Source organism: Corvus brachyrhynchos, unplaced genomic scaffold, assembly GCF_000691975.1.
Source record: "Corvus brachyrhynchos isolate BGI_N302 unplaced genomic scaffold, ASM69197v1 scaffold56, whole genome shotgun sequence".
NCBI lineage: Eukaryota > Metazoa > Chordata > Aves > Passeriformes > Corvidae > Corvus > Corvus brachyrhynchos.
The window spans coordinates 9,758,663-9,784,494 of record NW_008238664.1 but is presented as its reverse complement, the minus strand read 5'-3'; the positions used below and the strand labels follow the sequence as shown (position 1 = coordinate 9,784,494).

Here is a 25,832-nt window from a genome sequence, read left to right as displayed (position 1 = left end):
CTGCAAGACCACGCCACTCCAGTGCTAATTATCATCCATCATCTCTGTATATGCATTTGTTCTGAAGAGAAAGCATTCTTGTAAAAAACAGGATAAGGAATGATGGAAAAAATCCATTAATCTGTGCATTAATCCTTCATTTTTTGCTCACATTGATGCCTACATTCCTGCAGAACAAGTTACATAATGAAAGAATTCTGTAAGTTAATTGAAAATCACATTGATTACATAATAAAAAAATTAATGGACTGATCAGTTAGAAAAAACCCACATTTTCAGTAGCTGGCAAATAGTTGGTTGTTAAAGTCTGCTCTGTTGTTGAACTAGCCTATTTGTCAATAAGTTTCAGGATACAAATTGAGAAAAAGCGTTTTGATGAGGCCATGCAAAACTTGCCGCTGTCCTTAGGAATATCTGTGAATGGTTTAGGGCAATGTGCACAGCTGTAGGGCATGCTGTTAAAAATGTTTTTGAAAAAGCCTTGTCATAGGAAATCCTTATAATTGAGTCAACACTTAGCATTCCATTGATGATAGTCTACAAGAAAAATGGAAAAGAGCTGAATCTGCTTCTTCCAAAGAAGAGAAAAACAAAGTATTTCACACACAGTACAATTTAAATTCTGAAATTTCAAATATTTTCCCATTTAAACATTTTTGGGACATATTTTTCTTTGTGAAAATGCTTGTTTGGAGCAACATTTTTTGAACTTGTTAAATGGGAGAGAGTACTAAGAAAGGGTGTCCTAAAAAGAAAAATTTAAGAAGTCTGCTTTTCCTGCTGTCTATTTAATTGGACGTTATTTACATTCAACAGACCTAAACTGACTGCTCTCACTGGAGGTTGTAGCTATTGATCCACTATTATAAGTGATTCCAGAGTGCATTTTTAATCTGGCTTTTTTCAGGGATTTGCTGCATTGATGTTTTTCAACCTCAGGACTTGTCTAAGCACAAAATTTGTAGGTTGTGTTTCTTTATTAAGGAAAAATAACAAGTAGCACATGTAACATTGTTTTGGTGCTCATCAGTTGGTAATGCACTTTTGTTTAACTACCAGAAGCTTGAATCCAAGTTATTGCCCTATATATTCTGTATTCTATTTACATCTGTGTATTCTATATATTATTTACACCTATATCTATAAAAAATATATTATTTATGGAATAGAAATCCATTTATATACATATCTTTATGTAAACATTTAGGTTAAGAAAAAAAATCCTCTACCTACTTACATTATCCATATGCAGAATATGAATGCAAGCGTTAGTCAATAGCAGTATCATATGATCAGTTCTTTCTGTATAACCTTAAACACATTTTTTGACATGTTCTTTCTGCACATTCACCTCCACATATGATTTACATGGATCTTTGTTAGACCTTTGATGAACTCCAGACATCCTCCTTATTAGTCTACTAGCTGGAAGTTTATCAGTCACATCTGTAAGCTCTTATTTAAGTTGTACAGCTACTTACATTAGAAGAAAAGAGCAAGCATTTGAATTGCTCTCTGGATGACAGTGAGAGATTTAAAAGCAATCTCTGTGCTAGAGAAGGATTTTTTTAATTGTTAGTTACAGTTCCAGGTGGAGTTTCTGTTATATTCTCAGTGCTTTTCACAATGGATTTCATTTGGTTTTTGATGTAGGTCCTGGAACACAGCTTACAGGACAGGAATCTCCTTTGTTCCTCTACCCTGTAATTTCATGTTGGACATCGGAGCGTGCTTATCGAGAAGGTAGGGATAATTGGTGTTTTTATTAATTATAAAGGCTTTTTTACTTCAGAAAGTTGCCAGTAAAGTAATCTCATTCTTGCTTGGAATAAGCTCTTGGAAATGTTATCTTCATTTGGTTCTCAAATATAAAAAATTGATTGAAACATAGCTTATAAAAAGTTCTCAATATAAACACATTTAGAAATGAATGTAACCAATGGTTTGGGGTGTTGATGCTAAGTATATAAAATATTAATATTTTAAATTGAATAATGTTTATTTTCTAATAACCTTAGAAACAAATTTAAATAAAAATGTGCCAAGTTTTCAAAGTTTCTGTTGTATGGAATGTTCCCTTTAAATTGAGATACCCCATTTCCACAGTAAATTATTTTACTGGAAGAGGAATTCACAGGAATCTCTGTCTCTAGAATGTTTGTAATTCTAGAATTTTATTAAATAGAGTGAACTTGTGATTCTGGATGCCCAATCACAAGAAGCATTGAGCACCTGCCATTTTGTATCCCTGATTTTAGTGTCTCTATGACTATGCAGCATGACATGAATAAGTGCTTTGAGACATACATAGCTGTAATTGTAGCTTAATTCAGAATCGTTACAGCATAAACACCTGTGTTATTTATTCCTTTTTTGCAGTGCTTAAATTCAGAGGGCAATCACGTTTCCTTGAGTTCTTTGTTCAACTTTTGCACAAAGTCCTGAATGAAGAGAAGTTTCAATGTGTTCTGGAGTGGGCAGACAGTGTGGAAGTTTACTTGAAAAGGTAGTGATATGATAGTGAAAAACTGTGATAGTGAAAAACTATGATAGTGAAAAACGACTATTATAGTAGTGAAAAATTACTACTTAGGCTCATGAGAGTCACAGTTACAAAAGAAACTGTAAGTTTTACCTGGTAAGACTTAAAAAGAAGCTGTGAGTTTCAGCCATCAGGAGTAATTTCCATGACCTTTAGTATGCAGAAGTTCCATGAACACAGAGGATTACATAGCTACAGTAAATACTGTATTGTGACCTGATTATACCTGGAGACATAATATTGTGGCAATTAGCCACATTATTATGGGGCGGTGGCATAGCTTAGGAAGGTATATTGGGTTAAATCAAAACCAAACTGATCAGGGCCTACTATAGTGTCAAAAAAATTCTATGGGGAAAAGATAAATGGAGCCAAATTGTAGACACTTGCCTAAAAGCATCCTGTTTTTAAAAAAGCATGCTAGTATTTCTAAAATGTGAAAGGAAAATGACCAGTGAAAATGAGATATATGTTTTAGGGAACAGGAATTGTGGTTACAAGAGACCAAAACAATAGGACATGAAGAAATTCTTTGCAGAATTCTGTAGTATAATTTGGGTAATGAAACAAACTGTTTTTGTTGTACTTGGCATTAGGAAGTTGATATAGTTGTTACTTACAAATTCAGATTTCTGTAATAAACCTTGGAAGTTAGGACTTCCTGTTTTCTAAAGAGGGTGAAGAAAAGAAAATCTTTTGAATTTAAAACTGGAAATGAAATAGGAATTGCATGATGTGCTTTATATGTCCCCAGAGATAACCTTTTACTATGAAAGGAGTTTAACATGATGATTATGATGATGATGATTATAATAATATTTTTTATCAGGAGGAATGAAGACTTCCTTGGTACTGATGGAATTGCAACACAAGCAAGATCTTTCACTCAGCGAGATGGCACACATGCTGCAGGAGTTCAGAAAGTGAGTTTTATTTTTAAGGAGTTGTGTGTTTTTACTGGGTAGCAATACCATAAGAACAAAAATAAATTTTTAAAAATTGTCTCATGAAAACCTCAGCTAGGGACATCCACAGTTGCTAAAATTTGGGATGCAAACTCCAGCCCTCAGCTGACCTCTGCACTCCTAAAACCAGGAAGAAAAGTTGGCTTGGGATTCATCTGTAAGACCAACAATTGTGAGAATTTGAGATGAACCAGAATAAGGCATTCCAAAATCAGCAGAAACTTGCCTTTCCTCACTCCCTTTTAAATAACATGGCGTACAATATGTATTACACTTTTTTATGAATAATTGTTCATGGTTAACTCCTTGTGCAGATATTCTAATTGCACAATAAAGGATTTTTGTTCAGGATTAATTTAAAATAAATTTTTACTTTTACTGGAAGATACAAATAATCTTAATGGATTTGTATTATTTTGGAGGAAGAGTTTTCTCCCTTATAATCCTCTAGTAAGGTGGTACTGCTAGCATCTGAGATAGATTAGGAAAAGGGTTTTTCTCTCTCAGTTTTTGCATTGCAAAGTTTTACTATTTATAATAATAGGAAAAGGACTGTTATTATTTCTGCAATGAAAACGCTGGTATATGAAAGAAAATATTTAGGGACTTGCTAGCTTCTTTGTGTCAGGCACTTGACATGTACTGTCCAGAAAAATTGGGAAGTTTTCTGGAATTTGTATTTCTTTTGCAGTCTTATTTTGACAACCAGTTCCAGATTTTTTTTTTTAATGTTCTGTTCCTACATAAGCCAAACTGCTCTATACCTCAAGTAATTGATAATGTAGGTATAAATAAGTATTTGAAGTATATTTAAGATTTTCATGCAAGATTTTTTTACAGGGAAAGGATACCTCACCTTCAAAGAAACCAAAGGCATCACCTGCCAAGAAACCAAAAAAAAAAGCCTTGCCTAAAAAAGGACCTCTTAGAGAGTATTTATTGAAAAATCCAGATATAATGAATTCTCCAGAAAAACAAGGGTAAATGAATACAGTTGTCAGGCTCATATACAGGAAAAAATATTTTGACTGAAATTTACAATTTTACAAACTTATTTGTAAATTTTACAATTTTACAATTTACAATTGACAAGTTTACAATTAAGTGTGTGTTTTAATTTTTGTTTTATATTAAAGAGATTAATTTCTGCACAGTCCTTTCATTTTTCTGATTTAGTTTAATATAATATTGGTTTCCACTCAAGGAAACAAAAACTGTTGCATTTCTGTTTAAGAAAATAGCTGTTAAAGGTTTCAAGTCTTTGTATTAATAATCAAAGCTTGTGTTTCAGTTGTGTTAGCTTGAGCATGTTGATTCGTCAAGGTGGAAAAGCTCTGTTAATCTGTGTGTTATAATTCTTTTCAAACTGCATTGGGGCGTTTACCTGTTACAAAGCTAATAAGAAATATTTATTATTTCCTGATGTTCAGGTAGTTTCAGAATGGTTTTTGTGGTCTTTCTTCTAGTCTTTTTGGATTATCTGTTCTGCAGCTTCCAGAAAACTGCTTTTTGATTAAAAAAACATCAGATATTCATTCACCTCTCTTTTGGCAGATACTTGTTTATATTTGGTTAACTTGCTAATAACATTACCTTCTGACCTAAAAGAATTTGTAGTATTTGTAACTTGGTTCTTCGGTCACTTATGCTTCCAACAATTTGCAAGTAGGGAATTATAATATTTGCATGTAAGCAATTATGTAACTGATTCTGGAAGTGTTTTAAATAACGTAGAAAAGTTTCCATGTAATCTTCTAGATATTCACCTAAACCATCCTAAAATGTTATTATTTGTCCTTTACAGAAAAATCCCTACCTTAAAATGATTTGCATGGCTTTCAGCAGAAAAGGGGATGTTAAACCTATCTTGGGTTTTTTTCAGCTACTCTTTTGTATCTTACATAATAGTAATGCTATATAATATAATCAAAATTGTATGTGGTATGCTATTCTGCCCACATTTTAAAGGCGGAAAACAGGCAGAAAAACTAATTTAGATTAATAAAGGGATCGGTTTACAGTTAATTTAAAAAAAAAAAGAAAAAAAGAGATTTGGTTTGAATATAGCATTGTATATTTGTGAGGTAATACAGAATCTTTTCATCTGTCAGAGAAACTTAAAAAAGCTTTGGCTGGAAATTAAAGGCAGGCATCCAGATTTGAAATACTATGTTCTCTTCATATTGGAGATTGTTAATGACCAAATCAAAGCAATAAAAACAATTATCCAGATTTATAGTATACTAGTAGACCCTCCTGAACTGACTGTTTGAAGCACATTGTGTTTGCTGTAAAAATCTGTTTGTATGATTCAGGTACAAATAACTTCAAAGAGAGCTAAACTTTTAAAAGTACTAAGACAAATACCTTATGGAAGTTGGTAAGATATAAAATAGGATTTATTGTGTGTTAGGTGCACTTAAAGAGGGAAGGCACAATTGCTTTGCTTGACTAAAGCAAAAGCCTTTGTTAGAGCTATGTCATATGCTTATCTGCTTATGCATGTAAACCTGTGGATATGCAACAAGATATCTGTGTATCTTTATCAGGACCTTCTTTTCTAGAGCTTCAAGAAAACAGAGTTTAATTTTTTGTTACTTCATATGTTTTGGTTTAGGAAAGGCAAGGATAAGTTGAAGAAATTAGCTCATCAAACCTTAGTGATGCTGCTGCGTAAATATGTAACCCGAAGTCAGTTTTGTCACATGTGTCTTGAAGAGATGCCCTGGAAGTCACAGATGAATATCTATCTGGCAGTTGCACACTACCACTTATTTAAAAAGAACCTGGAAGAGCTATATAATATTGGAATTAGTGGTTCACAGCATTTGGACAGGTACATCTTACTGCACTATCAGTGATCGCTACTAACAGAGATTATTGTGTTATTGCTGTTAATGCAGACAGATCTGAATTGCAATATATTCATATGAACAGTTTGACATGTGAACGATTCAGCTTTCAAATACAAATTACTTGTTACTTTGTAACAGGTTTTGCTTTCCATCGTGTGGGCATCAGGCACAGTTTTGGTTGCTCACTTGATTGGTGAGATGAAAGCTTTGAAATATACTATTCTGTGTTATTTTTTGGTTCCTTGCAACCTTTGGCTATAATTAATTATTTCTGATTCCTAAAGCTGTTGAAAAGTACTCATGTCTGAGAAACTGAATTTTGTGTATGTATATCAAAATTCTTTTTGATATTATATGCGGGGGGGTTTTGTGTTTTCTTCTCTTTCTCCCATTCTGCAGTTACAATGTTTTGGATCCTGAGATATTCTCATTAAACAATTCTGGCACTGTACTGGCAAGAGAAGCTGTAGAGGATAACCTAAGAAAGCCAACTCCTTCTCTCCTTGAAAAGACAGAAACAACCAAAAACCAGTCCTGTAAGAACTTTTATTGGTGCACAACTGAAATCAGTTTGAACTTAACTTTTTCTTTCTCTTGATTTCTGTCTGTCTTGACCTCCATCATTAGCTCTCCACATCACCTTTGGAAAAACCGTCAGTCACGCCAAGTTAATAGAAGACATTTCTAGATTTCAATTGTCCTCTATATTTTTTTGTCACAGCTAGTATAACAGAAGTCATAGTAATTGATGGAGCATATCTAATAATTCTGAACATTGTTTAATCTATTAATAAATATGTTACATATTATCAATTAGTTATTCTTTATCCTATACTTTAGCAACAAGTTTCTAAGTTTAGAGAAATTAATGACACTAGCTTTATGTTTGCAGGTACACACTATCTAGACATAGCCAATTGATAATATTCCAAATTATTCTGAATTCATTGATAATTTCTTTCAGTTTATGAGGTTTGTAATTGGTTGGTAGTTTCCTTGACATTTCCTAGCAGGTAAAAATTTTCCTTGGTCATTCTGTAAGTAGTTTTTAAAGTTACAGACTGAAGTTTATTATTATCTTTCAAATTTTAAGTAGAATTTCATTTTCCTTCTCTACTGCTTTCTCCCCAGTGTTTCCCTGTGTCAGAAGCTACCTCAGGACCAATTTATTTTCTACCACTTTTATTTAATTTCTCTTTCACATTTGACTTTTATTATTCTAGCTATTTTTAGTCCTAAGAGGTTTCAACAGGAGCCAAAAGGCTCCTGTCTGTGGGTAATTGTGAAATGCAGGACTTTGATTTCCTCAGACGTTAGTGACAGCATACAAGTCAAAACAGAGTACTCTGCATAGGCACCAGAAGTTCAAGAAGTAATCACAGGCCTGGTCTTTTCAATAGCACTTCAGGGACACATTCTTGCCACAGCTGTAAAGATCAAAATTCTCCTGTGTTTCCATGTTGGACTTCCTTAGGTTAAATCAACTGTTCTCTTTGCCTTTTCCAAGGAGGTGTGACAAAAACTAGCACTTGAATTCACTGGTTCTCTTTGCAACAGCTTGCTTTTACATAAACACTTTTGTCTTGATGCTTACCAGTCACTGAGAACCAAGTCACTGAAAGTGGCTGAAACCTGATAAAAGTCCTGTTTACTATCTCCTAGCCTTTACAACAATTCTGATTAAAAGAATTACATAAAATGTGTAGATTACCACAGAGTTCAAACACTGTATAGCTTGGAATTAGTTTCTGCCTGAAACCTATAGTTCAGACATTACCCTATCCCGCTACCATGAACCTTTGCATTTCGCATTGGGGGATATTTGTAGCAAATAAAATAATGAAGCAATTCTACACATACCACAGAATTTGTCAGAAATCCTCCTTTCTTCCTAACATCTCCTTTTAAGAGGCTTCTGTTTAACAAAGATTCTTGCGAGCTTGCCAAGAGATTTCTTGCTAGAGCTTAAGTGAGGAGTGTGTTTTGGCCTTGAGGCTGAAAACTATCTGGTACCCATTATTATTTTGCTCAAATTTGGTTTCATCCCTACTTCTCCCAATTCCTAAGTAAAAACATCTTATATTTTAAATATCATAACCTTACAAACATGATAACCTTAACACTGGCATTTCCTAACATTTAAGTATTTAGCTGCCAGAGGAAAATCCTAGCTGGCTGGTTTTTTTCTCTTTTTTGAGAACTTCAACTCAATTTTAACGAGCAAACTTTTTGTTTTCAGTCACAGATAAATCTCCTCAGAACAGAATTAAACGGAGTCGAACTCCTCGAAGTCCAACAACAAAGGATACAAAAGTATCCATCTCTCAAACCCCCGAAGAACAGGACCAGTTTCCATCAATTACCCTTTTACTGAAGCATTTTACAAGCATATTCTTGCATTTGAAAAGAGCAGTGGTAAGATGTGGTTGGTTTCTTATTAAACTATTTATTACTAAGCATTGTGTTACAATACTTACTACTTTCTACATGAAAAGATCCTACACTTCAGAAACTTCAAAAACATTTCACTGGTTAAAAGCAATGTTTTCTTGTCTTCTGAAAAGTGCCCAAATACAATGTATATGCAATGTCAGACATAGCACCTCTCATAATGTATATTTCTATCAAACATGCAATAATTTATGTAATTGTTCTATTTTTCATTTCATCTTTGTAACTTTCCTTCTCATGCTTGCTAAATTTTTCTGAAAATACTTGCAGACTTACCTTTCCCCTTACAGGTCTTAGTGAATGTGATACTAGAAACAGGAGAACCAGTGATTGAAAGGAAATGTCGACTAAGTAGTCTTCCCATAGATCCTTCTAAACCTAAGTAAAAACACACATATAGGTGGTGTGAATTAATTTTTATTTCTTATTCTCACACCAAAACCAACAATTAAATTAAATTACAAACTAATGCTTCTATTGAAAGGTAAAAATTAAGGTTCTATAACACCCAGACTGTAATTCCAAAAAATTATGTATGTCTAAGTTTTGAAATAAAAGAACGAAGCTTTTAATTTCTGCATTTCCAAGGTATAATTATATTTTGAATGGTGTACACAGGTTCTTGCTCACCGTGGTAGCCACTGGACATTGCTTCAAAATGCTTGTCGAGAACTTTGGAATTATACTCAGGAATTTCAATGGATTGCTAACCAGTCGCATTCCCATATGGATGAATTTCCCATCACCTGGGATTTTCTTAGGAACACCATCTGGTTGGCATTTTATTTTGCATCAGACATGATCATTGATATGATAATTGACCTACAAGCAAGCAGTTCTCTTAAGGTAAAAATTATTTTTATTAAGACAACTCTTTATTATCACATTTTCACTAGAGAGATAGTTTTCTCCTTCTTGCATTATATTCTGCTATCTCCAATTTATTCTCTGTAGCAAGTTCTTTAGATAATTACAGTGCTTTCTAATCTTTGTAATTGAATTGTCCTAAAAACACATTTGAAAATAACAGCTGTAATGATGTTTCTTCGCTGTAGATTGTGGATCCCGAAGGAGACTTTTGCATTCCCAGTTGTTTAGGAGGTATTATGGATGAGAATGGTGGTTCTAATCTTCATCCCCAGCCTCCCCTGGATGATGTAAATACGGTTGACATGAGATGGATATGTAATCTGATTCTTAAAACAGTAGAATTGTTATATCAAATGAAGAAGTGGGAAGCACTGGTACACATAGCTATACAATTTAACATATTTACGCAGTAAGTTGTACCAACTCTAATAAAAATTTTAAAACTAAGATGATATAGTTTAATATACAATTATCTTGCTTAATTACTACACTTTGGTTTTTTTCCAGTGAGCGGTACACAGAACAAGTGAGTCCGCTGCTGGTGTATGCTCAGAGGCAGCTGCTGGAAAGGATGCAGCAATTCAGTGGCCCAGACAGCTGTGAATCTCATTTCACAAAACATCTGGCTGATGCTGCACAGAAGGTGAAACACCGATTTCTTTTTGGGGCACTGACTCTTAATGTGAACTAAATATGCAGAAGCACTTTCACTGAAGAGATTAATATGCTTTCTCATAGTGTTCCCAAATATTCAATTATAATAAATTAATGATCATGATTTATTGAAGTGCATGAAAAGGCTTGTATGACATGATTCCAAGAGCAGCAGGTGAGCCAGAGGACATTTCTTCCATGCACAACATACCCATTCCATATTATAAGCCTGAATCTAATTTCATGTTATTTCTTGATGCCACTCTTTTAACTTTAGAACATTTATTTGTGTGTTGCTTTGTTTCTGCATTGGAACACTGCTCCTAAAGAACAAAGTTAATAATGAGTTAAACCAAACACTGACAATGCCAGTAAAAAACTTTAAAAAACTTGATCACCAACAAAAAACCCCAAAGCAGCTGAGAAAGTTCCTCTCATTAAAAGCCATGGCTCTATATATTTACTAACAGTGCCACTTGGAAATTTTTCATTGAATTAGCTATTAAAAACGTTTTTTTAATGTAACATTTATTTCTAAGAAGTTTTGCTGAAGTCAATCTCACTGTGGATGTTTTTAGGATGTTTCTATTACTAATGTAAGAGGGGAGTTGAAGGAGAGGAGGGGGAAGTAGGATTTGGAGTACCAAACAGGTTTGTTCTGAACATGAACATGAACACGGGGTTCAGGAGCCACTGCCTGGCCTAGAGACAGCACAGTGGTGCCCAGGGCTTGCAGGGACTCTGAAGGCACTCTTGGCTCAGAAGGGCCGCTGAGGTGCTCTGTCTTCTCTTTCCTGTTTTTTTTCCCACCCATTGAGAACGCAGTCCTTTGTCAATAAAAGGGCACCATGGCAAACCATCTCATAATGCTGATAACTGAGCTGTGGAAAAGTAATCATAGCTTTGAAAGACGGCTTACAGATTGAAGACTAGTGTTAGTTGATAGTAATAAGGATTTTGGGTAAAAAATTTGGAGTTTATGGCTGCATTTCATCAATCAGTGCCATTCAGAGAGTGTAGAACTAGTTCTGTTGGTCCTTCTCCTTCTGAAGTGATGTAACTACATCAGCAAAATAAAAAGTCGGTTGAGGATTAGTCCTTCATAGAAGTCTGGAAGTTTTCCTCTCTGCCAGAGTTAGGCTGCTGTGGTTACTTGCTTAGAGCTATTTTGTATCCCCCTCTACAGCATTCCACTGTGTTCCCCAGGCAACATGCCCTTTAGGCGTGGTTACGGTGACAGGTTCTGTGCAAGCATGCGTTCGTCTGGGGAAAGAAGGCTGGAGTATTTCAGAACATCAAGGAGTTGCTCATGATTATGGCAAATACCAAATCAGAGATAAGCTTAGTTCAGTAGCTTCGAAACACTTATATCCAATATTTAGGTGTGAATGTTTCACCTCTAACTGACAAGAGTGCTAGTTATGGGCCATTGGTGTCTTAATTAGTCCTCTTTTTATTTTGTCATATAACTGAGTATATAGATGTTTAACTGTAAGAACCAAACATTGATTTTTCTTAATATTATTCAGTTATCATGAAACAAAACCATCTTTTTAGATGAGCTGCAGAAACTACATAGGGTACAAATTACGGCTGCCCGTTGCCCATTCTGCCAGTGAAGGCGTTTTTCCTGGATACTTTTTCAGTCCTGAGACGAATAATGATTCTACAGGTCAGAGCACAATTCACTACTGTGTGTTCTCTTTTCTCCCAGAGTCTTTCCTTTGTTTCATACTGGATTTTTATAAAAAGAATCTGTTTCTCCTCCTTATCATAGTTCTTCCACTTCTCCTACAATGCTTCTTTTAATATAAACTGAGCTTTGTCTTCAAATTATTGTTCTTGATATTTTGGATGGATTGTAATGTTGTCAAGATCTTTCAAAATAGACTATGTCTGAAAGCAGAGAAAAGCAGGTACCAGATAATCTACAGCCTATGAGGGAGCTTGGTGGTCTTGGTCCAGTTTTCCATTGTTATTGTTGGATATCCAGCAATATACCCAGAAGCTAAGTGTGAGTCAGCGCTGTTATTGATAGAATTAATGTTCCTAGTGGTTAATAATTTGCTTAAATTCATAAAGCGACAGGAAATAAAGGGGAAAATTTTAATATACTTCAGTTTTGAAGTTGTGAAAATGTTCAAATATGTTTTAGAGGGTGATTTACTAAAAATGTTTATTTCTATATTACAAAATTTTTCTCCATAATTATTAATTCCTTTTAGATGACAATCAAGCAAAAGCCCTAGTTTGTGTGCCTCTTGATGTGAATGATACACTGAGATGTTTTAGAGAAACTCTAGAAAAATCTAAGTATCACAGCAGAGCACTGAGACACAGCAGAAAACTACTTTCATTATTTCTTGCACACACACAAGGTGAGTGATTCATTGAAGTGTTTCTCCCTTGTTAAGTGTATATGCAGTTAAAATAGTAAAGAGTGAAAGGAACAGGTTTTTCTAAATTCAAATTTCAGTTATTGACAATTACAAAAATATAGAATATGAAGTTAAATTTGAAGTTCTATAAGCACAACCTCTAAGCTTTATCTCCTATGATTTGTCTAATAGTTGGATGATAAATTTTTTTCATGCTGCTGTGTCACCTGTCTGTCTACAGCCATACCTCTGTCAGAGGGCTGACTGGCAGATCTTCCCAAGTTTATTTTCACTAACAGAGCACATATTATTTGGTTACACTGACCAATGAATTATGTCCAGTGAGTTTAATTAGGAGACACACAGAATTATAGGATGGGAAAACAAATGAAAATAGGGTACACAGGAATTGTATGTTTGTGTGACTAACGTGGTGTGAAAATATTTGTGATGCTAGAAATGGTACAATACTTTTCCAAACTGATCCTATAAATCACTTTTCTGATCTAGAAAATGCTGGAAGAGCAATCAGCAGTCACAGCTCTTCAAGCAGAAAGCTGAAATTTAACGTGGGAGGTGAAGTGATATTTCTCCCAGCACCATGTGACCTTTCTCAAGAAAAATATAATTTCTCCAGTATGGTTGAGAGTAGACCAATGCCAAAGTCACAGCTTTCAGTTATTATCTCTTCCTATGAACAAACAATAGGTAATTTTTTTCAGAAGTTTCTGCTTACAGCTAAGAAGTAATAGCATTCTGCCTATCTGTGTTTATACATGTTTATTCCATTGTTATTTTTCTCTGTCAGACAGCTGTAACTGTCTGAAGGCTGGTTTCCAGGAATATCCAACCTTCTTCCTCTTGATTGAGGAAATCTGCATTGATCCTAACCAAGCCACTGCTTGGTTCATAATCTCTACAGCTATCTCATTTTATGAAAAAGCATTACTTCAGTGATGTTATGCTGATTAATCCCTAATTCAGAATTTGATATAATGTTTAGCGGATTCATTTTAATTCCATTACTTTTTTTTTCCCTAGCAAACAGACTTTTCAGATTCTGTGTATTTGAATATGAGGCCTAGTTAATTGGCTTCCATCTTACCTTCTGGTATGGCTTTACTCATACAGTTACAGCTCCTCACTGCTACCTGATTTGCTGTATGGCTAAACAGGTCAAATGTAGTATACTGGTCAACAGATGCTCTAAGTGGTTTTATTTGCAGCAAGGGTTCCAAAAATGAGCCTGTGAGAGTGCTACTGTGCTGTATGCAGGCAGAGTTGTTTAGCAGGGCCAATGACCTGCTTTCCAGTTTATCTTCTGGACAGGAAGAAATTTGAAAGAACAAAAATACAAAATATTAAGTAAACAGGTCCATATATATATATATCTATCTTATTTTTGTTTTCAAGGTTAGTAGAAATAAGAAATGGTACATTTGAAGGTAAAATATAAAAGACCAGTAAATTAAAAAAAAAATACCCATGCATTGAATTACATGTGAATTCATGTCTACTCATGCAAAATTTTTCCACAGCTCAGTAACTGGTTTAATGATATGACAATGTGTTTTTTAATTGATTAAAAATAAATAACAGGAATCCTTGAAATGAATAACCAGAGAGATCTCAAGGTACAGGCTCTACATGAACTTGGAAATCTTCACTTTTATGCTGGAAGCAAAAGGTACATAGTTACTGAATTTAAAAAGATCACTGTTTCATTTTTTCTGATTGGCAGTCCTGTACCCCACAACTTGTAAGTTCTTGTGCTGTCCTCTAGTCCATATAACTTCTTTCATCTAACCCACTATTAGCTATATTTTGAAAAGGCTTTTTCCTAGACATTGTTTATTTTTCTTAGCTACCTAATTGCCATTAAGCAAATTAATTATGCATATCTGTGTTTTTAAGAAGTACTGTCTATTGCTTGATGATTTGAGTCCCAGTAAATCTCTTGACCAGGAACGGTATCTTTTTTTTTTGTATTGTAGAAACTGTATTTCAGTTTTTGACCCAATCAGAATTAGTTATATCTCAGGGAATAAAGGAAAAATGAAGTGGGGCTTATCTTCCACTTTGGAAAATGTCAGCAATATGATGGTATTTTTTATGTTACAGAGATGCTTTTAAATATTGGTGTCAAGCCCTTGATGAAACACTCAACATTACTGATGCTCTTCACACCTGGCAAGAGTTAGGTTTTCCAAAAGATGCTACAGACTGCTTTGCAGTTGGAAGATCAACTGATATGAGTCAGAAACTTCTTTCTCAGGCTGGAGCTTGGGGATGTTTACATGCAGCAGTCTTAGTGGCTAAGATAGCTCAGTAAGTATCTTATCTATATGTGTATTTCTACCATATTTTAAACAAATTGTTCATCCAAGACATGAGGCAACTTCAAATTAATTAAAAACCAATAATGAGTTGTTATAAAAAGGACTCATCAAAAGCAGAGGAATTTTTCTTTTCAGGGAGAAATTTGTTCCTTTGGAGAATATTGTTTTTTCCCCTTTTCTTGAGTGCTCATCTTTGATCATAAATGCAGCTGTACCTTATATGGAGGGATCACTAAAAGATAACAAAATGATAAAAAGTCATAAGAACAAGGATTTTACAGTCATATTGATTATCAACCAAAATATCACATCTCCAAAGTCATTGCACATATTAAATATTAATGTATCTTGGGGTCAGATTTACTGCCTAAATAAATAACTAAAGTACTAGTTTTCTGGTGAATTAGAACTAAATAAAATTTGAATTACTGTACAAAAGTCTACCATCAATAAATATTTCCATCCAGTACTCCTTGACTGCTGGTAAAACACTATGAGTGTAATTCTGAGCTGTTCCTCAATGTATTGTACAAAATATAAATCCAGAAATATCCCAGACAGCATTAAATTACTTTAGAAACACTATAACCATGAAAGGGCAGAGCTTCATCCAAGTAAATTGCCTTACCTGTGAAGCAGCTCATATTGATGGCACTGTAAAATATCTATAATCCAAGGTAGCTTCGTTAGCAGCTGGTATTTCAGTGTTAGCATGGGTGTTTCAGGATGAAGTGGCATTGCCACACTTAGAATTAGCACCCAAAAGGAAAAGGAGTGAGTTTAACTTGACTATAAATGACAGCTCTTCTAATTCTGACCTGTGGTTCAGTTTCTGGTCCGGTTAGATGAGACCAAATCCCTAGCTCCTTTTACAGGTGTTTGTGGCACCTGTTTGCTGCACTGGATACTATCCCTTTGCTGTTGATATGTCCATTCCAAATCTTGTCAGGATTTGGAGGGAGCTGTCCTCCAGGCTTCTCCCTCAGGTGGTTGTTTTGTGTTTAGACTTGACTCGGACTGTTAAACATCTTTCTCTTGAGCTGCTCTTTCTACAGCAACTTGGTCACAGGCTATAAAATGCAGATGAAAGGATTCTAATATTGAATTAAAGATTTCTAGTATTGTTGATCATAGGACTACCCTGCTACCAGGATAGTTTAAGGCTCTGAGGACGTACTGTGTGGGAGTCATTAAATTTAGCTAGACACCTGCCATGTGAAAGTCCATGTGGTAGTTTTCTTAGGCTTCCTTTATGGAGTGAAATGCACTTCAAGATGTGAATTGCTTAATCTGCTTTATCTTTTTAGTTTTTTATGAGATGGATTTTGCACTTAGATTGCCTGTGTCTCTCCTTTAAGTTTGAGGATAACTGGACAGCTCCCATTGTCTAGCTATGTCTTCGGTCAAATGCTTCTTTGCAGGGCATGGCTGAGCACCTTTTTAAAGAACAGGCAGTTGTTTTCCAGAAGGGAAAACATCTCAGTTGTGTTATTATTATTATTACATTAGAGTAAAAGCCCAAGGATTTCAATAATTTATATTGATAGGTACATTAATATTTCTTATTATTTGTTGTGCTTTAGGTATATAACAACATCACAGATGAGATTAAGAACAAAGTACTGCTATTTTTCTGCTATACTTTTTAAGGTAACAATGCAATTTCAGTTCAAATTCATGAAGTTAACAAATTTCTTCTAAAATGACTCTCTGTTAAAATAATTCTCTTTTCATTTTGGTTGTGAAAGAAAAATGGAGATCAGAGGTAGTTGACAATTTATGCATATTAGATACATGCTTTTATTCTTTGTTTTTTAACATTATTGCTGTATTATAGCCTAAAAATTATCACTTCAATAGGAGGCTCGAGTGTCTCAGAGAAAAAATACTGGAAAGTGAAGATGACTAAAAAATGTGACAGTCAAATACATTTTTCTTCTCTTGAAGTATTCTGCTCAGGAAGAGCTGGATGGCATCAACAACAGCAGTGTGCTCTCTCTTAGATCTGTAGAGTCTTCATGGATTGTCTTAAATTTTCAACCAAGAGCACAGACTCTTTAGAAAAAAAAAATCTGAATCTTTTTTAGCACTGAAAAATATTAGTTTGTAGTACTAAAATCTCAGCTCTATAAGAAGTTTGCTCTAAAAATAGAGGATATTAAAAATGATCCAGTTTCACTTACAAAGAAAATAAGATCATTAAAATTAAGTTTGCAAACTTTCAGAAAAAAAGACCTATAGAGAAAAAAAAAATCAGTTTACTTTTAAATGGAAGTTAAGATGCCAGTAGCAAAAGTGATACAGGAAAAAGAACTACAAGTATTCTGCCAATTATACTCTACTGGGATCAGTGATTACTCATCCCAGTGCTGCTTCAGGAAATTATCTGGCGTCTTCCAAAACAGAGCAATGACAATGTCTAGTGTCTTGTGTTACGATTGTGACTGTGAGACCTGTCCTAGGCCACACTGAAAAACTTGTTAAGTTCACCAAAGGGAGATCAACTTGAAGAAACAAAGGTAAAGGAGAATTTTAACTCGCTTCTAGCACTGTAATTGCTGAACAATGACAAAGCTGAACAGTGGTGATGCCACCTTTCGACAGAAATGGTAGTAAGCATGTTGTTATATAATGGTAGAAAAAATTGTGACTTGACTGAAGTGGGTCTGATATTAACTGGGATAGAAGCAGCTTGCAGGGTGATTGTCTTGAAAAATATAATCAATTACTGTCACTGTACTGCAAGAAGTTCAAGCCTGTAATTTGTTCCTTGAATTGGAAACCTTTTATAACCTTGTTTAAATTCCACCTCTGGTATAGGCTTTAGGCTTGTTAATATCTCAGATCTGAGTGTAAATGCAAATTTCTCTAGGATATCATTGCTAATTACAGCAAGATAAACACAATTGGGAAGGAATATCCAACATCAGATAAAATGTTAGCATTCTTCCTTTTTTAAGAGAGAACATTTAAATGATTTCCTTAAATTTCATATTAGTTTTTAGTTATATGATTTAAGCTGTGCCACCTGAGCTAGTTAAAGATGAAACTAGAGTGAAACCAACTTTTAACTGGCTTTAAAGTCAGCAAATCTCCCAGAAACGATCTGAGAGATACTGTCCTTAGACTATTTACAGCTTGTTTTTTTTTCTCCATCAATTTCATGTGTAAAACATTTTCTCTAAAAATGTTTTTCAATATTTTGGCTGGAAACAGCTGAATATTTAAGGCATTGATGGAGTTTCATTTATGATGTAATTTATGAGTTGGAGTTTATACTGTCGCACTAATACTTGAACATCTTTTCACAAATAATTCATTGTTATTACTTTCAGACCCTGTTTAGAGCTTCTCTTCCACATCCAACAACTGACTATGACTTTGTACAGTATGAAACAAATATTCTTATTCCTGGTATTGATTTGTTCTCTGATCGCTACAGAGCTGATATCTCTACTGTAGTTGCAAGTCTGAATTTCATTATGTTTGAACTACATTGTGCAAAACAAAATTTAATAGTAAGTATTATTTTTATGCTCTGGAAATGATTTTTAAGACACCTGGGCTTACTTTTCTGTGTGGGTGTACTTATGAGATACCTCAGAACCTCTAACAAAATACCCCTATGGCTAGGTTCTGTGGCACTGAAAACAAGCTATAGCTTGCTGTGTAAAAATTTTAGAAAATACAGGAAAGTTGTTTGTTCTAGAAGATGACAACATATGGTTCATTTAGCTTAGGCATTTTAGAGGAAATTTTCTATTATATGCTATTTAAAATACATTGTACTGAAAATTACTTTGAATGCAGTATGTCCAGAATGCTTTCAACACTTACTTTCAGTAATTAAAAGTCCCTTCTGCCTTTCTCCTTATCATGTTCTCTGTATGAAGTATATTTACAACTTCCCTCTTATGTTGGTTATATTCCTATTTCCTCCATTTAATGTCTGACCGTTTCCATTTTAGTCCAGCTTCCTTCAAAGTTGCAGGGCTGTACATTAGAATGAGTAGAGTAAATTGATTACTAGTACTGAAAAAGGTGCAATGCTCTATCTTTTCTAGTTTGGTCCTGTATGCACTAACAGAATTTCCTGTCAGGTGATTATTGTATACCTCTGTCAATCAACTCTAAGCATGTCAGAAAACTCTCCATCTGAAAAAGTAGATAGTTTCTTCTTGCTTTAATGAATTGAGTCCATTTATGGCAAGGTCCTGCAAGTGGCAGAGACAGTGCCAGGGAGGGGAAAAAATTGCATGGCTGGCAGCAGGGGAGTAAGAAAAGATTAGGAGGTAGAGCTAGGAGTTAGACATGCGGAGGCAGAAAGATGTTACAACTTTTTTTGTCAGCAAGCCATTTGTTGGATTGATTTCTTTTGGAACTTCAGGCTGACTCCCATTGTTATTTCTTCCTGTCCTGCTTTACTGGAGTTCACTTTGTTATTTAGCTTTGTCTAACTGTCCTTGCTTTGGGAGATCCAGTGAAATCAAGGAGCAGACAATTACCTGGAGGCAGGGGCACTTAATTTGATTGCTTGCTTGATGTGGCTGTGCACATTTTTTGATTCTTTCTGCGCTTTTGCTGGCAGAATATAGATCCAGGTCATGGATCATGGTCAAAGCAATTGCAGTTTTAGCAGGATGAGAGCTTCATTTCCCCTGAATGCTTATTGCGTGGGAATGTTTTGGATGGTGGGTGCTAAGTTGATATGACACTTAAAATACATCAAGATTCAAGTTTTATTAAAAATAAAACTTCAAAGACTAATTTTGTTGAACTACTTCAAATATAAGTAGGAAACTGTATGGGTACAATTAAAACATTTGCCTCAAGCATTTGTAATCCAAATTCAGAAGTATTAAGCTACATTATGAAAACTTAAAGTGAATTTGACAAAAATCGAGCAATGCTGTTAGCATTTTCTAAGCTTGGGGACATTTTAAAGTGAAGAAAAATGTAAAAGCTGAACAGTAATTAAATTTTGAAAGTTCTTTCATTTTCAATAAACCCATAAATCTGTTAGGAAAGAATCTGCTTTTTCTGAAATATTGTATAATAATAGATCACAGAATCACAGAATGTTTAGGGTTGGAAGGGACATTTAAAGATCAACTAATCCCAACCTCCCATGCCCATGCAGGGACACCTCCCACTAGACCAGGTTGCTCAACACCCCATGCAACTTGTCCTTGAACACTTGCATTGTTGGGGCATCCACAAGTTACTGGGTAACCTGCTTCAGTACCTCACCATGCTCACTGTAAAGAACTTCTTCCTAATATCTAACTTAAATTTCCCATCTTTCAATTTGTGCCTATTATTCCTTGTCCTATCACTACAGTTCCTGATGAAGAGTCCCTCTCCAGCTTACCTGTAGGCCCCCTTCAGATACTGGGAGGATATACAGTGCCATACTTTAACAGAGCTCAGTTTTAAAATGTTTTTTTTTGTTAGTTGTCCCGACAAAAATTTTCAATTTAAAATGAATGTAAATAAATTTGTCACTAGGTCTCATCACCATCCACTTTATTTTACAATTGGTATAATTTCACTTAGACAATTGCAGGACTTCATTCTGTTTATTTCAAAAAGCTTATAGAATTCTATTCTTCTGTTAGTTATTTTGAAAAAAAATTGTGGCATCAAAATGCAGACAGTTTTAGAAATTCCTTGTATCAACCTATTTCCATTAGGTTTACTCACTAATGATGTAGCAAAAACCCCACCTTGATCGTAGAGAATAATTTGGACAAACTTCACTTCCTACATTGTGAATCACATATAAGGTAGTATCAGGGGTTAGCTTTAGCCAGCTGAAGAACTTTTTAGAACATTTATCTTTCAGAGAGAATAGTAGTGATCGTGTGTGATGGTCAAAGCAGTAATCTTATATTATCTATATACTTGTGATATGTAATTGCAATATGTATTTCCATAATTGTGCCCTGTATGATGTTTATATGATCTACTATTTTGCTACAGATTTTACCTCTGTTCACATTATACCAATATATTGTGTCTGAGATTTGTAAGGACCCAGCTAGATGTATTGAAGGAAGAATCTTCAAGGTAATCAAATAAACTTTCTCTTTCTCACAACATGTCGTATTTCAAGTAAGTTTTTCAATTCTTTGTTAAATGTAGTCAATTTAATATTCATATATTGCTACTATGAAAAGTAATGCATTTAAGGTCAGCTGTTGCTTAGTGTTTCTTATCAAAACACATTGTAGGGGTACTTTCTAATTGCAATTATTATTTATATTCTCAATTTTAGTAGCATGCAGAATTATTGACATCGTTTTACTGTTAATTTCCTACATAGGCTGTTGAGTGCTTCTATAAATTATTTCTACTCTCTTTAACAAAGAGGAGGTTTTCCTTCTTCAGTGAAAACTTTTCACTTGGTATTTTTTATCTTGTTCTACTTTTCTTTTAAATATTTTCTTAAGTGCAAAACATGAATAATATTTTTTCCTCAAATGTTCCCTTCTGGATTTGTTATTACTGCCATGGTAGAACAAAGTTCTGTGAAGTCTAGGAACAGATTTTTGTCTGTTCTCTAATGTTCACTTGTAAGTCTTTTTGGTTTTTTGTGTTGGTTGTTTGGTTGGTTTTTTTTAATAATTTGTGAGTTTTGGGGTTTTTTTAAGGAATCTAACTGGTATTAAGAGTCAAAGTGGTACTGGTTTTAGATATTTTCATGAAATGCTGATATGGGTTAGATAAAGTAGTTGAGTACTATGAGACTAAGATGAGTAAAATCCATGAAACAGATTTTGATAAGGGGCTGATCTTGGACAAACAGTCAAAACTCTTATCAGATGAAGTAAGTTCTTTCCCTTTGTCAGGAGTAAGTTTTTAAAGAATTTGTTTTCAAAAGAGAAAGACCCATCTTTGAAATTATTCACTATAATATGTAAAAGATTTCTTTCCATTGAAGATCATTCTCCATCAATGTACAATTCTGGTAGCCAAATCTGAGAATTACCTTTAAATACATTCTATTTTGAGCAAAAAGAATAACTGAAAACCATTTAAATCAAAGGCTCTGTTATTTTTTCATAGATTAAAGTACTTACAGATATAGGATTTTTTACGGAGGCCTTTCATGAACTGTCTTTGCTTATTTGGGGAGAGAGAATTCCATGGAAAATACCAGCAGGATACAGACATACTGAGCAAATGCAGGTAAACACCAGAAAAGTCTAACATGGAACTATAACAATCCATTTTCTTCATGAAACTGCACATACTCCATATATACAAGTTATTACATGTTCTTAAGAAAGTCCTACATTTCTTTCCATAGGTGGATTAAATAGTAGATTTTGAATGACGTTAAAATCTCTCGCTAAACAAAAGGAACACAAATCAGTTTGAAATGTGTGTTTTATACACTGGGTACTGCAGATAATACTGCAGAAAAAACAATGTTGATTTCATATTCAGGCATGAAAAGTATGGACAAAGTTCTTGCCCTGTTATTGGCCAAGTTCCCACTGCCCTAGCCAGGAGCAGGACGGCTGAGGGGCAGCTGGAGCAGCCCTGGCCTGTGGCTCCTCTCTGGGGCCAGAGACAGGCTGAGGCTGTGTGGGGATCAAGGTCAGGCATGGGAAGGGGAACCGGGCTCACCCACGGCCCAGGGTGACAGCAAAGGGCCACGGGGTCTGGCTGGGCACAGCTTGGGGGGTCTGGGCTAGGGCAGGGCTGCAGGCGGCTGGAGACTGTCCCTGTTGTGACATTGCTGGGGCAGGGGTTGATAGCCCCTTGGGGCTGACATGGGGTCCTGGGCCCTGGGGAGGGTGGGGACACCCTCAGGAGATGCTGGGCAAGAAGAGATATTGCTGCCCACAGAGCCTTGACAGTCACATCACCCAAGGTCAGTTTGATTTTCCCTGTATCTGGTCACTAATGTGCTACAAGGGTTGGAAGCTATTAACAACTGACCTGGACTTTTGTCTTATCTGTGAGCACAGATAAGTGCCGGTGCAGGCAGATCAGGTTTTTGGGTAAGCCTCTCCCATAACCACCCTTTCCTTGTTTTCCAAGCACATATGAAAATAATCTGATGATTTAATCCCCAATGAATGTAATCGAGGTCTCCCTTACCTGAGTGGTGCTTTTGGGTGGGCGACATGACAAAGTATGTGTGTCAGCACTAGACATCTGGACAGAACACCAGGTGAAATTCAGCTTGAACTGTAGGAAAAATTTCTTCACCAAAATCATCAAGCATTGGACAAACTTTATGTTTGCTTTCTTTACCCTGTGTTGTAGACAGTGAAGCAGAGAAAATTGAGTTTAATGAGCTGATTTGAAGGGAAATTTCCCTCCTCCCACCTCTGTTAACTCATTGATTTTATACTCATGTTGTAACACATTACTTTTTTTTGGTTTTGTCCATTTTACAGGCCTTACAGAAATTTGATTCCTCAAAATCTCTCATGACTGTTACAAATTTGCAGGTAAAAAAAATCTGAAAGAGTTAAATGTTGTATGCTATACATAAATATTTATTTATCTGTCTAAAGGTAGGAATTCTCCAGTTCAGAAAATATCCTTGTTATTATTAAAAAATTCAGTAAATAGAAAACGTATTCTTCTCAATGGATTACTGTTTCCAGAATTTTAAATTTTATGACTGACCTCTCAAGGGAAGGGCAACTACCACTTTCACTGATTTTCAGATGGGAGATCTAATACGTAAAAATTTGTGGCTTTTCTGTGCAAAACACACTAGTGGAATTATTCAGGCTTTGTTGTGATATGGAAGGTCGGGTGTTTATCCTGCTAAAATATTGAGAGTGTCAGTCTTTTAATGTTATAATTTCTATCAGTCAGAGTTGTCTTCATAGATTTGTCCTAATTCAGATGGGGGTTGAAGTCAATTCCTGGGGAAAAAAAAGTTAAAATGGTGACTCTATAAACCAGTGTCTAAACGTCATTTTCTCATTTTATTTAAAATGTCCTATTCATCAATAACTTCTGTGTTTTTCAGTTTTAATAATTTCCTTTTATTAACCTTCTCACAGATCCATTGAGCTAGTAGGGGTAAATACTAGCAGAATGTGAGACAGTTAAAACATTAAAACAAATTCAGAAATTAAACCCCCCGCCTTTTCCCCTCCACTTTTCTCTGTTTTGTTTATAGCAAGCTTGTGTGTCTCCTACAACAGTTGATATTACAGGACAGAAATGAGAAGTGTATCTTGACAGCTTTTGATCTCACTAGCTCCTGATTTATTTTGAAGTTGTGCATTATCTTGAGCTTTTGATTTGAACACTTCACAGTGTATGTGGCACTGTTACTGGTCTCATGATCTTGCCAGTCTGTGTAGACTTTCAACTTCTAAATTTATTAATCTAAAGTGAGAATATTAAACTCATGAATATTAAACTCATGATAAAACAATGATGCTGTAATGAATAACAAAAAGATTCTATGAAATATGCTAGAATTGTCTGATACAAGAATTTTTTCCTTTCCTAACAACAGACTTTTCTTTGAGTTGAGTTTTTTGAACTACAGATTTACCTACAATGCAGAAAAATAGAACTTGCAGTGATAATAGCTGTAACTTCATAGATGCACCTTCTGCTGGAAAACGGATCTCTGAGGCTGTAGCAAATGCTGCTAAGGGGTGAAGTTTGGAAGGAAAAAGAGCAACTCATTCATAATAACTGAGAGTATTACTAATATTATTCATGCTAATTATTGATATGTGTCATTATTAATAGCAGCAGAATATGTCTTGAACAAGAAAAATGTAATATGTGTAGTTTCAAATAGTCCCAATTGTTAACTTTCTTGTAGGTACTGGAAGATACATTTAATTGGAGTCTGTCTTTAACAGTGGTGCCACTGTGCAACCAACAAATTATGAATAAATTAACCTTAGCCAAAATGCATCTCATAATTTGTCTTTCTGCCACAATAAATAATATACCTGAAAAAGTTGAAAAAAAAGTATATTCTGTTGACAACAGCTTGCCAGAGCCAAACAAAGCTGCAGCATCAAATGTAAAAGGTAATTATAAGGATAGTGGAAAAGTTTATTTTTATTGTTTCAAGCATGGTTTTTCTACTTTTAGCTGCATATGAATTAATATGTCATATTCTGAACAATACTCACTTTAAACGTTGCTGAATAACTTCAGTCATTATTGAAATGAGCATTAAGATTTTTTAAGGTTCTTTTATTATTATTATTATTGTTATTATTACTTAGTTCCATTATTACTTATTTTGATGTTGAATGTGCCAGTTGTAAGTAGAGAGAAAAGGGCTGTGTTTTTAAAATTACTGAGAATGCTTGGGTTCTGCATTTGTTATCTGAAATTTTATCCGCAATGTATTTGACAGTTGATGCTGATCAGAATTCAAGACAACAGGAACAAAGAGACACAATAGTGCATCTTGTTGACTGTAAAGATGAATTAAATATGGCCATGCTGAAGGTAATTTTGATTTTTAGGGGAAAAGGATTAAGAAACTGCAGATTGATCAAAAACATTTCTAATGCCTTCAATGTAACAGAAATTATGATGAGAGGATGGTATGAGAAAGGAGACTTGAAACTTTTGTTTCTAATCTTACTAGCTGGACATTAAGTGTTGACTATTTGGTGCAATCATTTTTCATTTTTGGTGTATCATTTTTCAAATGATGGGAAATATTTCCACAATCAGACCTCAGTATGACTATTTCAGCATAAAGGGTACAGACTGAATGGGATTTCAAGATAAAATAATCTCCTTTCAGAGGGTATCACCTG

At 34.8% G+C, this 25,832-nt stretch overlaps 1 protein-coding gene across 1 annotated transcript in view; it reads left to right on the top strand.

Moving 5' to 3' along the window:
• The window catches only part of CFAP54 (cilia and flagella associated protein 54), a 96,544-nt gene that overhangs the window by 41,454 nt on the left and 29,258 nt on the right, over positions 1-25,832 (top strand). Inside the window, exons 29-50 of the mRNA XM_017738039.1 lie at positions 1,654-1,743; positions 2,380-2,506; positions 3,372-3,465; positions 4,348-4,487; positions 6,125-6,343; positions 6,762-6,898; positions 8,602-8,777; positions 9,432-9,659; positions 9,869-10,092; positions 10,191-10,326; positions 11,895-12,009; positions 12,563-12,715; positions 13,226-13,423; positions 14,315-14,402; positions 14,837-15,043; positions 16,638-16,704; positions 18,390-18,572; positions 21,037-21,123; positions 22,123-22,245; positions 23,469-23,522; positions 24,872-25,085; positions 25,421-25,515. Coding sequence (XP_017593528.1) covers positions 1,654-1,743; positions 2,380-2,506; positions 3,372-3,465; positions 4,348-4,487; positions 6,125-6,343; positions 6,762-6,898; positions 8,602-8,777; positions 9,432-9,659; positions 9,869-10,092; positions 10,191-10,326; positions 11,895-12,009; positions 12,563-12,715; positions 13,226-13,423; positions 14,315-14,402; positions 14,837-15,043; positions 16,638-16,704; positions 18,390-18,572; positions 21,037-21,123; positions 22,123-22,245; positions 23,469-23,522; positions 24,872-25,085; positions 25,421-25,515 — 3,155 coding nt within the window. The remainder of the gene's footprint in view (positions 1-1,653; positions 1,744-2,379; positions 2,507-3,371; positions 3,466-4,347; positions 4,488-6,124; positions 6,344-6,761; positions 6,899-8,601; positions 8,778-9,431; positions 9,660-9,868; positions 10,093-10,190; positions 10,327-11,894; positions 12,010-12,562; positions 12,716-13,225; positions 13,424-14,314; positions 14,403-14,836; positions 15,044-16,637; positions 16,705-18,389; positions 18,573-21,036; positions 21,124-22,122; positions 22,246-23,468; positions 23,523-24,871; positions 25,086-25,420; positions 25,516-25,832) is intronic.